The sequence below is a fragment of the Dermacentor silvarum genome, chromosome 8 (assembly GCF_013339745.2).
Source record: "Dermacentor silvarum isolate Dsil-2018 chromosome 8, BIME_Dsil_1.4, whole genome shotgun sequence".
Taxonomy (NCBI): domain Eukaryota; kingdom Metazoa; phylum Arthropoda; class Arachnida; order Ixodida; family Ixodidae; genus Dermacentor; species Dermacentor silvarum.
In genome coordinates this window covers 27883024-27899543 of record NC_051161.1, presented here as the reverse complement: position 1 = coordinate 27899543, position 16520 = coordinate 27883024, and the positions used below count along the sequence as shown (strand labels likewise).

Here is a 16520-nt window from a genome sequence, read left to right as displayed (position 1 = left end):
TAACCGAAAACCTTACTTCGGCGCCTGTTCTCGCCAACATTTATATCTATTTAGGTCGCAGTTGTATGCAGACACTTGAGGCTTAGTTTTGGTGTCTAGATCCTCGTTGTTGCTGCCTTCGAGCGCGACGCGCGAAATTATTCACTCTCGTAAACCATAAATTTGAAAAACTACGCTCTCGGGAAGCGCCGGAAACAAGTAAGCGACGGTTCCTGCATTCCCGAGGCTTTGAGCAAAAGGGTCACCGTAGTACATAAATCACCTCGTGTGCTCGAGCCTCTTACGCAAGCAGGCTGTCGTATGAAACGGACCTGCGTCAGGCTTTGAAATTTACGTGTATCATTCCTCTTTCCGGTTTCATTTAACTGTCTGCGCCGTCTTTTCATTTATTTTTATGACAACACTTCTTAAACAAAAAGGAAGGAAATTGTAACAGTCTTGATAGTGTGTAGATGAAACACACAAAGGCAGAATGTTAAAGTTTACCGTTTAAGGCAAATTGCCGTTTCTGTTACGAAAATTTTGCAAAGGCCCTCTGAACCAGAGAAGTTGGACCTTGTACAGTCGTATATGTCAGTCCTCGGCGCTGTATAGACCCTCTCTAGCGCATGCAAGTGCTCATAGAATCGTACCTGTTATTGTCGTTAAGTTACAGAGATGGTAACAAAATGCTTCAATTTATTCAAGTTCTTGGTATTTTTATCATTCTTGTACTAAATAATGGCCTACAATGGAAGTTTGTTGCGAAAGTCACAAGACTCATAACAATGTGTCATTTACCTCTGAATGCAACTCGTTTCGTTCATATGTGCTCAGTGTTCCCAATTTAACTTGTACTAATAATGGCCTACAATGGAAGTTTGTTGCGAAAGTCACAAGACTCATAACAATGTGTCATTTACCTCTGAATGCAACTCGTTTCGTTCATATGTGCTCAGTGTTCCCAATTTAACCTCCCAAAGCAACACTGCAGCTATGCGAGACGCCGTAGCAGGGGGATCGACATAAATTTTCAATATCTCGTAGTCTATAATGCGCACCTACAGCTCCGCACAGGAGCGCTTCTTTCCGTTCCACTCCCATCGGAATGCAACCGCCCCTACCGGGAATCGAACCATAGACCCGTGCTCAAGTTCTATGCGCGGACACCCGCAACATGGTGGGCGTTGGAGCATTGCTGGTACTATAGCGCTTTGTGCGCCACGGCGGTACTCTGATACATTGGCCTCGGTCGGGCACTATACAATTATTTGTTACTGTGCGTGCCTGAATATATGTTGTGTGCGTAAGTACTATGCAGGTATGCGCCATTTATATGCCACCCTCGTCAGGTGAAACGACATATTGTGCATATGGTCCGGCAAACCTCTCTAGGATCCCTTGGTGATTTGAGAGCGTCTGCCAGACGTACTCTAACCTAATCGGTTCAATTAAAACGTGCAGTGGACGTAATAGAGGCCGTTTATATAATAATAATGATGATAGTGACAGTGATTGTGATTACTATTATCATGGTGAATAAATCTTGTACTTCAACCTCAAAAGAAGTGATCAACCTTTGCAAAACTTTTTTCTTCCTCGTCGTACGAGTAAAAACAGTAACGGCAAAAGGGGCGAGAGGGAAAGAGAGAGAAAAAGAAATAATAAAGGTAATTGCGTTGCTCGAACTGTGTCGTCAGACCCTCGTTACAATGAAGTGCGCTCTATAGTGCCCATGTATCTACAAAATGACATCGTGCTTTAGGCTCGCTCGAAAAAGAAAAGTGCTATTATACCGCCAAGATTGCTGCGGTCTTCAAGAACGACGGCGCAGCCCGAGACGAAGTTGCGCAACATGCAGCAGCGTTCGCTTCTATTTCGAGATGATGAAAAACGGGCTTCCTCTCTCAGACGCCTGGGATGTTTGCGCTTGACACGATGAAAGCCAGGTTGCCTCTTTTTGAACCCGGTTGTCAGATTTTTTTTTTTTTTTTTGAGTATGCGCTGTGCGAATCACGGTGTAGTGGTTATGAGACTGCTGCTTCTTGAACTCTATTCATAGGAGGCCGCAGATACTCTTTGGTTCTGTGTTGAGTACTTCTTGTTGACGGCGTTGCTGAGCTAAATGATGGCGTGCTTACACAACCGCGGTCACGCGCCATCTTGCAATATGCGAAACTCCATGTCGTGGCTAGCTGCTGTTCATTGTCGTTCTAAAGGCAGCGCAGTTGTTGAGACATGGACGAATATGTTTTTTTTTTTTATAGAAGAAGAAGAAGGAGCAATATTTGACACATTCACTCAGCAAAATAAAAGCACAACAATAAGATATACAGAAGGAGGTCCCAAATTTTAGGGCTATAAGGGGACCTCCGGTTTTCATTGAAAATAACAAAACAAATTAGGTTAACGCAAATGCAGCAAAGATATATAGTTGTCAATAAGCATATATATATATATATATATATATATATATATATATATAAACTTTATTTGGCTGGAAAATATTTTAAGTATAGCGGTGGTCGGAGCCCCTCAGTCCAGGGCCCCACTGGCCTCTGCCGCCTGCCTGACCTGGCTAATTAAGGACTTTTGTCCTGCCAAGTCGGAACGGGCGAGCTGTGCCTCCCACTGCTCCATTGATTATACAACACAGCAAATGAACTGAAACATGATAAAACACTGTGCAGAATTACCCTCTTGTACGAATTAAACGAACAAGATCAGGAAAACTTGAGTGTTTTGCTATACATAGCAAAACATTCGATATCTGCATATAATCACGTTTCCTTCGCGTTTTTGGCTTCTGTATTCATACACTATGAATCAGTTCTGCAATAATTCTTCGGGATTTCGTAATGATGCATATGTTGTAACGCCCCATTTTCGTTCCTCTGATGTACAGCTGTACTTTTTCCTTGAGCACGTGTTTTTCTTGTCTTGGCTAAACCGTAAAGAAAATGAGAAACGTCACTGTTTGTCTGAACGGGACAGTATTTCGGTATTCTAATTATACTTCTTGCCATCGTTTCTCGTTTCAACATGCTACGTACAGTCAATATTGGCTTAAGATTTAGCAACGAAACACGTATATTAGAAATCAAATCAAGCTTAGGCGATCAGCGGATGAGACACACGTGTCAGTGGAGGAACACCAAGCAAAATATATCAATGCAAGCAAGTCATCATAAACTGACTCACAATCAAGATTTTTTTTTCTTTTAAAAACTACTACTAAGTCTCAATCCTTTATTTCAAAACTGTCAGTTCAAAAGAAAAGGGCAGAAAAAATGAAGCACATTCCCCGCAATTGCATTTATATTTGGTAACAAAATTTGTTGTAACTTGATTGATTGATTGATTGATTGATTTTTATTTTCTCTCCTGTTTGTCATTCACTACTATTTTGCTATGTACCTTTTCTCATCTAGAGCCAGCAGGCGTAGTACCCCTATTGGAGGCAGTTGCCAGCTAGCTCTTCCTTTTCTGTGATTGATTTTATGTGTGCAAACCAAATAGTAATATTATTAATAATAGTAATATTGATTGCCTGATTGATTGATTGATTGATTGATTGATTGGTTGGTTGGTTGGTTGGTTGATTGATTGATTGATTGGTTGATTGATTGGAGCCCCCGTAAGCGTAAAACAAAACCGAAGCGCGAAGAATTACGTTGGCCCTCGTGTTGCAGTTATGGTTGGTATGGTTAGTGACGCCTCTTCTGTCTCGTTCTCGTTACAGAGTGTGACCGAATGTTCATCAGCAACCCGGACGGCCCCAAGAACGGAAGCTTCAACGCCCCGCACATGGAGAACCCGCTGGGCCATTCTAGACAATGCATCTACACTTTCATCGCACAGGAAAACGAGAGGGTCGACATCAACTTCACCCGCTTCAGGGTGCGAGGATCCTCGCCAGAGTGAGTGCTGTCTTTTAGTTAAAAAGGGACAGTGAAGACGCATACTGAGTTGAGCTGTATTAGTAAGTTACCGCTTCTTCAATTGCGAAGCGGCTACTCTGAGTACAAAATTGACTTGGCAAGTTCGAGAAGAAACACAAACGACAGGCGGGTGGCGACGATGTCCGCAAGTTGACACTCCAGCTCACCGTATCTTCGATAACTTTAAAATCTTATTAAGTCTAGTTCGTTGATTCCCGCCAAAGAAGGACTACACGGCGTTTTAAGGGAACCAGGAACTCTGCCTAGAACTTCGGATAACTTTTTCCTGCGTCTTAACCAACCAAAATACGAAAGGTCTGTGACGCGTATGACAGCGGCCACTTGCGCCGGCGCCGCCAAAGCAGAAATTCCCACTGATTCTCATCGAATGTAAAAACTGTGAGCGTGTTTGCACCTCTACAAATCACCGCCCTTACAAAGGCGTGAGAACGTTTGATCGATGAAAGCTTCTTTTTTTGCGCATTGCCAAAATGACGTGAACTTGCCTCGTAACTGCGGCATTATTCCATGATTGAACTAAATTCAATACTCAATTCCTCTTAACACGGTCTAATTTTATATCAACTGCTAAGTTTCCTTTATTAAGAACCCGTTTTCGTTTCCTTCAACAGCTTATTCCTTTTAGAGAAAGACACCGAAACGTCTGCTGATGATCCATCGATGGCTCAAACACGATTGCTCAGCAAAATTCGAACTTTTGCGCATGCAACGATGCTATACGTGAGGACAAATGCTTGCAATTTATCTAGCGCAACAGAAAGGTAATTCGCAGGCTTGAAGCTAGGCGATATAGCACGTCTTCACGTGACTTCACGTGACCGTCTCGAAGCAAACAGTCCAGCGTTCGCGCCCCTTCGGCAGTCGACTATAGAGTGGCCGCCTCTCGGGTTTCAGCAAAACTTTGTTCGCCGCACTGTTTCTGACCGCGATGCATCGGTACTTTCCTTTGCTACACATTTACTCGCACAACGACTTACGATCTGCAGATCGGACAGTATACGTATGTATCAGTCCGCTAAAGTGGCAAGTGCGCCTCCGATCGATACGGTTGTTCGGCCACCGCTGAAAGTTTTATGTACAGTACACTCTGCTTCAGTTATTCCATGCAACGTCGTGAAGGCCTTCTTGAGCCAATCGGGATACGGGTTCGCGAAGTTTCTTGTGCTCCAGAACGCTTCGTGAGTGGACAGTGGCCGCCGTTACTGTTTGCTTGGTTGTCGTAATCTACGCTGTGCAGGCCAATGACGCATCTCACAAAATGGTGAAATTTAAGCGTTTTCTGCGCTGTTAAAACGTAGCTTTTAAGTTATAACCCAGTGTTGTCGACACTCTCTCGGACTCGCTTTTCTTAGTTACCTGTCGAATGATTTCCGCACCTTAAGGCTGCATCTTAAGGGGCAAGAAGGTTTAGAAAAAGGTTAACATTGAGTTGTTCTAGGCGTTACACAACCAATTAACCCCGTTCTAGATTTCATATCGTTGTAAAGTTATCTTTAACAGTATCTCTATTTTCGGTAATAACGTATTTCCTTGTGTTGAGTGCTGAACTTAGGAGGCGATCCTAACCAAGCTCGTCCCTTGAATGTTTCTCAAAATACTATTCAAAGTTTTGAATCAACAATAGCTGCCTGTTTTAGGTAGGTATACTCGCTAACTTATATTCTTTATATAGTTATGCTGTACAAGGCCTGTGCCGGGAATCCATTCTGGTCACCATTCGCAAACTCTACCCAGAGTAAACCTCTCGACCTTTAATGTATTTCTTAAAAGATAGTGTCATGAGGTCGCCATTGCGGACAGCAAACAAGTTTATTGCACATTTTATTGCGAAAGTAATATCAGGAACAATCGACGCGCTTTCACGTCGTTGTCGTCGTGTTGTCCTACTATCGACGGCGCAGGCACAGCTCGCGCACGGAGGGTTAAAAAGTCTCCAGAGATGCTGGTCGTGGTCATCAAGTTTTCTCTGTTCATGCGCCTATGCACGCCACACCACGCATGTTTACTTAGCTTGCGTTTACTGCAATTTATACTGCTACTACAGCTACGAGGCCTTATACACTTCGTGCAATATTCTAACATGTTGCTATCGCATTCATTGCTTCGCCCTTATGGCGAAACTGTGATGTTCTTTTTTTTTTCTAATTCTTCAACGCATTCACAGCGTACTTTTCTATTCTATCGTTGTGCTTACAGCGATGCTTTCTTTTTTCGTCCCTCTACAGCATTAATGTTTGCACCACACTTACGATGTTAGTTGTTATCACTTGTACCCTTGCGCATTAACTCATACACTTAACGCACAGTATTCTATTCAGAGACATATAGCTTGATTATACCTGTCGGGGCCAAATTGCTCATCGTTCACTTTTACATTTTTTTTTTTTTTTGATATCGTGACACATCAGTGACACAACACCTGCGGAAAAAGCCGGCGACACGAGCTGCAAGGATATTCGATCGACCAACCGTGCGTGAACAAGATGAGCCAGAGTCTGAAGCCAACGTTTTGCCAATGTGCTTTTTTTTTTTTTTCGTGAGGGCAAAAACGTGCTCTGACGCATAGTCTTTCGCCCGGACACAGTAAAGTGTCCTCGTTGAAACGTTGGCTGCTCGCTGAGGCTGCTTCTCTTGTTCGCCTGCTGTTGATCATATCGAGTGCCCATACTCCTGTGACCTTCCCGTCTTCTCGGTATTTAACCGTGTTTATTTGGATGTGGTTCACTTGTGTGTTGGTGTAATATATAATTATGTCTGTGTTGCTGTGAACCCTTGTAATGGGGGCAGCGGGCTCGTCAAGCTGCCGAATGGTAGCTTTTATTCGCCGCTCCTCTGTCTGTTTGTGAAACAGACGAAATAAAATGATTGATTGATTGATTGATTGATTGATTGATTGATTGATTGATTTATTGATTGATTACATTAAATCCGCCCTTCGTTAGTCTGTATATATCCATTAATAAACGCAACTCCACAGCTTCTACAGCGCTGCATGCATTTTTTCAGGCACCGTGCAGTCATATCGGTTGCTATCCAACTTCAGCGGAAAGGCACTCGGCGTTTTCCCTCGTCTCCATCGGAGTTCAGCGTCTTCATTCCACACGCAGACACACGCACACGAACACGAAAATAAAAGGAAAGGCAATGCGAACGCGAAAACGGAGGGCAGAAACTGCAAGTAATTTCGCTAGTCCAGGTCGCGCGCCTTTTACGACCGTCTTTCGGTAGTATTATACGAGTCGAGATAAGCTCGTCGGGCATCGTAAGTAAGAATTCTTTATTACCATCGCTCGGCATAAGCACATAAGCGCGTTGACGCTTCGCTGAATTTTACTGCCGCGATTTTTTTTTGTGGGAACGAAACCGACCACGAAGCGACCGTTACGTATTTTGTATCGTGATCGTTCAGCGGCTCTCCGTTAGCACGTGACCCAGAAAGAGTCATCCGCCTTTATTGGCCAAATGGCTGAAACAAAGCACAGGGCTAACTCTGATTTATGTACCAGAAGCGGAACAGTGCTGCGATAGCAAGTATTTGCGTATACAGCCTCTGTCAGAAGTTTCAAAGCCACCATCCGAGCGGCAAAATGCGTCGGCAAGCGCTGTGGCAGGCGCTTCGAAGTTTGGGAGAGCGAGGATCACTATCCCCGTAAATATTTGGGTCATTACCACATGCATCTACGCTGCCAATTTTAAGTTGTAACTAAACACCCCTAAAATATTGCTTTATGGGCGATTTAGAAAATACAAAAAAAAATCCACTAACCTCATCATCATCAGCCTATATTTACTGCCCACTGCAGGACGAAGGCCTCTCCCCTGTGATCTCCAATTACCCCTGTCTTGCGCTAGCTGATTCCAACTTGCGCCTGCAAATTTCCTAACTTCATCAGCCCTAACCTAACCTAATTGTATAAAATTGTATATAATAGTATCACGATGACAGCTTTCCGCGACAGAGTTAGACAAAGACACCGAGAACCGAAGGAATCCTTCTGTAAATGAATTTTCTCTTAAAAAATACCGCTGGATACACCTCCCTACCGCAACCACATGCGATACGCTTGCCTTCTTTCTTCACACTAAAAAAAGAAAAAAAAAGAAAAAAAATTATTCCAAATGTATGCGGGGCACTGGGCTGTGCCAGTTACGCCATCGTCCTTTTTATTTATTTTTTTTTTCTAGTTACCCCTCTCTTTCTATCACGTTTTCTAGTAAATCTTCCTACATTCATGTTTGCATTATCTCTATCTTTTTCCACCCACTTACACACCATCCTCTATTTCCCTTTTGCCGCTTTTGTCCCTTTTCGTTTCCTCACGTAGAATAGGAGAATGGATGCACGAGGCCTTTTCATCTTTTCTCCACTGTATCTTCCTCATGTGGTCAACAGTGATCGAACAGGGAATGTCACCGGAGCTAATGTTTTGCCGAGGACAAGTCCTCTTGTCGGAACGTCGGCTACAGCGACATTCTTTCTTCCAACACTTCATGCCTCCATCTTTCCTGTGAATTCATGTCTCGTTTGCACCTCCGTCTTCCTCGGTGATTCGAATGCGCACAAGCGGTGAGGCCATGCCCGCTATACTAGCTTGCTGGAAGTCACAGGCGACCTAGGAGGTTAACGTTTCAGAGCTTAACTGCAGTAGGGTATGAGACTGGGATTAGTTTAACGCAGTGTAAGAAGCCAGCGATTCACGCCGGAAAAGGCAAACTATAACGGGACAGGAAGAATAAGGCGAGACGGAACAACTCGTACCCACCGTCTCAACCAGACTCTGGACGGCCCCCAACGGAAGCTCGCGAACGAGGACGGGACAGGAAACTGTGGCTGCTGCACGTGGTGGTAAATATTTTACGAGGCAGTCACGGCCTACCCGTGCGACCACTTCGACGCTCAAAGACTTTCCATCCGGCCTTTTTGTTTAGCATGCATGTGAGTGCTTTCAACGTTAATCCAACGACCATCACCGAGGGAACGGCATGCGTTCGTGCAACCTCTTCGTTCTTTTTTGCCCCCGTCAAGTCCACTTGCCGCTTCTGGTGACCAGCAGGCGGTTCCCGGAATAAATATTCATCGGCTTTTATATGTAACGATCCTGGCGTGAAAAGGTTAAGAGGCGTTTTCTGACGCAGAGCCTGTTAGAATTTGCGTTGAACCGACAACTTTGACAGGAACTGAAATGAAACAGCGATAATGCATTAGCGAGCTTTTAAAACGCGCCCTATGGTAAGGCCACCCCGGTAAGGCTAAGCCGACGTGAAGCGATTACGTTGTACAGGTAAACGAGAACCGAAGCCGTATTACTGGTAAATTTGGACACTCTGTTGAGTCAAGCTTCCCGCTTAGCTTAGTGAAGACAACCTCATCATCAAATTACTCGCCTGCTCGTTCACTCTCAAACTTTTTATTTTTATATAATTATTCACCGATGTCTGCTATGCTTGAGGACACAGTGGCAGGACCTTTTTTTTTGGCTGATATAATTAATGAGGGGCAGTCGGCAGGAGACGGTAACACAATGATACTCCTATTCGCGCCTTTTCGTACTCGTGTAACCGTCTCCCCACGTTATATGTTCCAAGCAAAAATTTTTACAGGAAAGGCAGCAAGACCTTGCGTTGCCCAAGCCAAAGTCGCAAGAGTGCGCAAAAATTGGAGAGCCCTATAAAAACTATATAAACTTTTGTCTGAACTATATTTACGTCGGTGCGCTCAGGGGCACGGAAGGATGTATGCATGTTTTCTTTCTTTTAGGTGCGCACCTTATGCGCCCTGCCTGCCAACGTCTCCTGTCGTAATCGTCGTCGTCGTAGTCGTAGTCACGGTATGCAAGCGGCTCGTGCTCGCGCTCGGCACGCGCTCATCCCACTGCTCCCGCGTTCGTCGTCGTCGTCGTCTTCCACAGCTCGCTGCGTTGCCGCTCATCATTCCAGGGTAGACATAGTAAGAATCCTGAATCTGGCCGCAGCGTCGAGACATTCGGGATTGAAATCTGTGTTTTAATTCGCAATCCTTGAGAAAGGTAACTCGAGAAAATAAGTGGGGCACCGATACATTTCACGCTCAGTTTGCGTGCGTTCTGTGGCTTTTGTAGATAGCTGTGATGTCCATGTGATAACTGTGTGTTGTCCCTTTGCGTAATAGAGTTGTGGCCTGCAATACCTCTTTTGTTCTTTAACGCAGCTGCGGCCGCGAGTACGTGGACCTGTACACGGAGCTGGCCGACCCGAGCAGCGACCTGATCAGCACGCCGTTCGGGGGCCGCTACTGCGGGCGCGTGTTTCCCCGGCGGCGCATCTCCATGCATCGCACACTCGTCATCGGCTTCTACACCGACTACGAGAACGACACCGCCGACGTCTTCCACGGCACATACCAGTTCGTTGATGCCTGTGAGTATGTGTGGGCAACCCACACCACGTTCAGTAGCGCTGTGTTCCCGAGCCCGCGCTCGTAACCTGTTAGGGAACGTCCTTTAACTGCATGCGGGGCGGTTCCTTCTGGCCGCCGTGTGCCTACCGGGATTTACATTTGTCTCTATTTTTTTTTACAGCGAAGCTGTTTATGGTTAGGGCACCGCGAATTTTTCGACTACCTAAGCAATAACTCAGGTCCCGAATTCGATGTTAAATCGCTTCATTCTAAGCAAAACCTTATACGCCTCATCACTTTGAGTAAATTAGTTATCAATATGCACAATTTTCAAGATCAGTAGACTCTCTGATAGATAATAAAGGTTTCTCAAAGATTTACCACTGTGCGGCCCGCGTCGGCCATGTCTACGTTCACACCGCCCTCTCTTTGTCGTCGTTTCAAACTCGTGCGTGCCTAGTTTATTTCCGCTCTCCCGGGGCGGCGGCACCATCGTGCGTTGTCGGCAGGACAAGCTACCGTTCTCCCTGTTGAATTTCACTTCTCTCGTCGTAATGGGCAGGCCGCATATATAGTGCGCGCTCCCGAGAAGCAACGTGCCTACGAAGAGCGGCGGCGAGAACCGGGATGCGAGAATGCAATCGGCGGCGGCGGGCGGCAAGCGCCGATGAAGATCGTTCCTGAGAGGCCAGCCGCAAGCGGCTCGCCATCCAAGAAGACGCAAGCCGTGTGCCCTGCGTCGTGTGCTAAACAGCTTCGCTGGTCATCCACCTTCACAGAGTGGAATGGTTAATGATTTTCTTCCTCACTCTCACGTTTCTCTGCTTGTTTTCGCCTCACTCGGTGTAGGGTAGCGAACCATCAGCCATTATTATTAACATCCTCTCTTACTTCCTTGTACCCTTCCTTCATTGCTTCAATCTTTCGTCCCTATCTCTCCCCGATCCCATCCTTCGTTCTTTAACACGTCCCCTAATTCCATCCTTCCTCAATTCTATCATTCCCTCTTCCTTTCCTCCTTCCACCGTGTCTTAATTCCTTAGTTTCTTTATTTCCTTCCTTCTTTCTTTCCTTACTCCTTTTCCTCCTTCCTCGCTCTACTCAGCCCTATACTTCCCTTCCTCCCATATTTTTCTTTATTTTGGTTTGATTCGTGGAGTTTACCGTCCCCTAAGCAACAATGGGGCTATGAGAGAAGTGGTAGTGCAGGGCTCCGCATTAATTTTCACTACCAGGGCTTCTTTAACGTGCTCCTTAATAACAACCAAGTACACAATGGTTTTTACGTTTCGCCCCCATCGAAATGCGGCCGCCGCGGTGGGAAATCGAACCCCCTGACGCCTGTCATTCAGCGTTGGCCGAACACATTTAGCCAGAAACTTTGTAGTCAATACTGAAACTCTGCAAGAAAAAATAATTTTTATGGTATGTTGTCTGTAGGCAACATACCAGATGAGATAGAGTTATATTTCCCTTCTTTTACGGTTCTTTGCAAGCTTTCTTTTTTTTAGCTTGACAAGCTTCAGCTCTACAGCTCAGTAAGGGCAGACGAAAACTAGCTTTAAATACTCCTATTCAGTCTCGAGAGTTGCAAAACCCTGCGACGGAGTCCGGCCGCTCCGGCAAGTATTGGTTAGTAAGCACACGGTACTCCGTTCTCCTGTACGAGCAAAGAATCACGTTCGCCCCATGCTGAACTAGCGTCAACAGTTCGCGCTCCCATCCCTGTATGAAATCGTCGTGTTACCGGCGGGTAACACTAACGATTCGCATGTTTTTGAGCAGACATCCCACTGGCCGTGTTGGCTGTCAAAGCGGGACCAGTTTTGGGAGTAGTTCGGCAAAATAGCACGGCTGTGGTGCACATCCTCGCTTCGCTCATTGCCTCGTGTTTCTTTTTCGTTTTTTTTTATTTCCTCGCAGAAGCAGGCTGATAAAACGTGTGTCCGTCTTCTCTAGTATGCACATTTTGCGACGGTAATTAGACGTATAGATGCAGCTCCCCGAAGTATATACATAATAGAGAGAGCATAACGAACGAGCTCTGGGTATATTCCTGCGCCATAGGGGACAGTGCCTTTATCCGTAGTTCCGGTCTGTCTTTATGGAGCTTCACATCGTCATGGTCTTGTACACGACATATAAAATGCATGTGGATGAACTCGCTGATATAGTCGTTTGTTTATTACGTCTTTTCTTCCAACGGTCTTATAGCATGTGCTTCCTTTTTTTTCTTGCTTAGTCACCCATCCCCTCGTTAACTAGAAACCAGGAACTGCTCCGAGCACAATTGGGTTGAGCACACGCACAAACAAGCAAAAATTGACCAAGAAACGCAAACGAGATCGACCAATAGCTTGATACGAGGAAGTAAAAGTGCATAACCGGGCCGGATCTGCCTGACGTCGTCATTTGATCTCGTTCGAGCCTAACCTAACCAAACCAATAGGGTGGGTGAAAGCAAGCCTCCAGCCAAAAGCTTATCTGCATGTAAGAACACGTCGTCCAAGAAAGCAAAGTCAGCAAAACACCGTCGTGAGGAAATTCTTTGCAATTTTCTTTGATCTCCTTTTTTTTCACTTAAACCATGCAGTATACGGAAAGATGAAGATCGCCTCGTTCGGCCAAGACAGCGAACGATGACAGTGAGCTGCTACGAGGACTGGTGCTATCAGCGGCTGGTATATATACCGTCGTACCCGGATATATCGAACCCACGTATAACTAATGATCGTGTATAACGAACACCAGTAAAATACCCTTGAAATGTTTTGTATAATATTTTATTTTATATATCGAATTATCTATATATAGAACTTTTCTGTGATCCCCTTCATATGCGATATATCCGGGTTTGACTGCATAATGAATAATAGTGAACAATAGATAGAGGGAGACAGAGAAAGAGAGAGAGAAAACAAGGCAAGGCAGAAAGGTTAACCCGATGTATGTGCGGCGGGCTACCGTGCACGGAGAAAAGGAAATGGGGCATTACAAGAAAGAAGGAAAGGGCAAAAGGTGAGAGAGTCCATGTACGCAGCAGCGGACACAGAGTATCTATAAACTTATTCTCAGGCCCGTTGATGTTGAGAGAGTCATTGAAGCGCGCGGATAGCTCTCCGAGTTAATGATGGGTTAGGCCATGCGATCGCATGGGTTTTCAAACTTCGAACTATAGTATGTACTTTCAGGAACGCACTATAGTGACCGCCTGAGCACACCTTGTGGACTGCTCAATGCCGAGCCGTAATGGTGAAATAGAGTATCAATCAATCAATCAATCAGTCAATCAATAAATGAATATATCTATCTATCTATCTATCTATCTATCAGTTTTTATTATGTTTCAAGTAAATTATACATATAGGCGCATCATAAGTGAGAGCGATAACCAGGAAGCCTACATACGCGCGAGACTGAGTTGCGCGCGTATGTAGGTTCCCTAGGGATAACCCAACAACAGCGACAGTTCGGCAAAGTGGCTAGAAGGTAATACAACGGTGCGTGGTAATACCACGGAAAAAACAATCCGATGGAAGCCTACGCAGAATCTACTGTGGCAAGTAATTTTTATACTTTTTTACTTTTACGCGCCGCTGTACGAAGCCTTTATTTCGAGACAGAAGTACGTCCTCAGTGCGACGAATCGAAAGAAATGGCACGCCTCCCCCCCGTCTACCCAATCTGATATCCAGGCCATTTACACATTCTCGTTGCACACACACGTTTCAATGCCGTTGCGTCAGTTCGGCGCGCAGCTGTACGATAATAAAATAGGTGGCGGTATATTGCCAGGAGGTTGCCAAAACCTTGGAAACGATGCGACCAGACACATAAAGTGGCCGCAACGTTGCGTGTTGAAGGTGCCGCGGGACCTATTTATTCTTTTTCCAACGACATCACCGCCATGTTATTTGTAGCTGCCTGAGTAGGCCGCTTATAACTACCGCTGTTATTCACCTCTCCGTCGCTTCTGTTACTAGGTAGCAACACTTTCGAAAGGGATACAGGCAAAGAAAGAAGACAGGGATAGGCAGTCTTTCTTTTACCAAAAAAAAAAGGAATGAGGTCGTTCTCTCGGCAGAATATTTTCGTGTCCAGCAATTTGCTGTCTTCGCGGATTGTTTCTTGTAGGAGCCGCTAAATTAGATTTTTTCTTGCTTTTGCCATAAAATAAAGTGGGTTGTTGGAAGGTGTAGGCTTCACTTGTTACCCAGTGCTTCTTTCGCCTCAAGAATTGCGTGTAGTATGGAACAGCAGTGACTGAGATGAGTAGAAGACACGACGATAATGGTTTTCGCGATCCCCTTCGTCGTGAAGTGCACGTGGTATTGGTGTCGCTACTGTAGTCCTGCACTGGATTAAATATGATGATGATGTGATCATGATGGAGATGGTAATAATGATAATGAGCACGAGTACGAGGAGGACAACGACGACTACTACGACAATTTTGACGGTTATGTATTTTAACGCGATAGCGTTAAGGGATCCGTGTCGCAGAAAATCCGGCGTCGGCAACCGGCGTGCGATGCGGGATGGCGGAGAAAATCATCCCCAACCACCCCGACCAGCGCAGGCCCTCCACGTGGCGCAAGGTTCTGGTGAACAAAAATTGAATTTCTTACAGTGAAATGCGCCAGGAAAATGGTAAAGTACGACTTTACCATTCCCCATCGGATTCACTGTCGGACTGTTTACCAATCGGCGTCGGAGTGTACTTTGAATGTACGAGAAAAACTAATTCTGCTACGAGGAAACTCAAACTCTTTTTCCAGCATTTCTACCAGACCTACAGCCGCGCGTTGGGATACGAACGGGTCCCGATAACGCTATCGCGTTCTGCTCTTAAAGGCGAAGCTTAAGCGTCCTCCATTTTTTTTTTACAGGCCGGGCAGCATCTGGCATTTGCGCATTAGGCACATAAATCACCATGCCCACTGGGAACGGCAAATTAGAATGTGTCTCCCTCTCCGTGGCCACGTGTTTGTTTAGGGCAACTTGAGCGCACGTTTAAGAACCCCAGGTGGTCAAAGTTTATCCGAAGTCATCCCGTACGTCTCCCTTAGCCGCAGTACTGCTCTGAAAACGTCAGCTCGTCGATCAAATAAATAATGCTGACTTTCTTTTTTTTTGCCTGGTTCTTGGGCAGACATCCTCGAGAGCCCAAATAAAAAATTCCCGAAGAATGTTACTGTTATAATAGCGCGAGGTTGTTGTGCTCAGTGTGCAAACAAGGGCACAGTGATGAGCAGCATACAACACCTAGCTGGATTACCCTGACACGTGACCTTTTCTATTCCGAGCAATTTCTCGAGGCGCCCAGTAATATCCGGGCTGCGCCATCTTTCAGCGCTGCAAAATAAGAAAGAACAGAAAAGAAAAGCAATTTGTGCTTCTCCGGCGGCTCTTCGTGACTTCCAGCAGTGCGCGCGCAGACACGGCGCTGCAAAAAACACGAAGAAGTTTTTCCCGCCGGTGCGTGCTCGATCACGGTTTTGCCGACATTCGCGTGCCTCGACTTTCTGCACTGCCTCGGAGCGCGCACCCAGCCCCACTGGCGCGCCTTTCACTGACGTCATAAGAGGTACACATTCAATCATTCTAAAAGCCAACAGGAGATAAGACGCTGACTTTGGAGAGTAAATGAAAAATACATACGCGTTAGAGTCAAGTAATCTCGCCTCTCAGGAACAAGAGATTCTCGCTTTGCAGCCATCATCATCATCATCATCATCATCATCATCATCATCATCATCATCATCATCATCATCCTATTTTTATCTCCACTGTAGCACGAAAGGCCTCTGCCTCTATCTCCAATTACCCCTGTCTTGCGCAAGCTGATTCCAACTTTCGCCTGCAAATTTCCTTATTTCATCACCCCACCTAGTTTTCTGCCGTCCTCGACTGTGCTTCCCTTCTCTTGGTATCCATTCTGTAACTCTAATGGTCCACCGGTTAACTATCCTACGCATTACATGGCCTGCCCAGCTCCATTTTTATTTCTCTTAGTGCCTTTAAGGAACTTCAGGTAGTAAAGGATTAATCCGTGGCCCCCTGTTACAGATTCTGACTGATTGACTGTCTTCTCGCAGTCGTTGCTTCATGGTTGCGCGTCTTCCTCGGCTGCGTGATGTGGTGGGTTTGAAACCGCGATGCCGCCTGTTACACGACGGTTTAAAAACGGTTGCAGGCGTCAC

At 45.6% G+C, this 16520-nt stretch overlaps 1 protein-coding gene across 1 annotated transcript in view; it reads left to right on the top strand.

The window, feature by feature from the left end:
- LOC119460904 (cubilin-like) overlaps positions 1-16520 on the top strand; it is a 129842-nt gene that overhangs the window by 58468 nt on the left and 54854 nt on the right. The window contains 2 exon segments of the mRNA XM_037722028.2: positions 3722-3899; positions 10129-10337. Coding sequence (XP_037577956.2) covers positions 3722-3899; positions 10129-10337 — 387 coding nt within the window.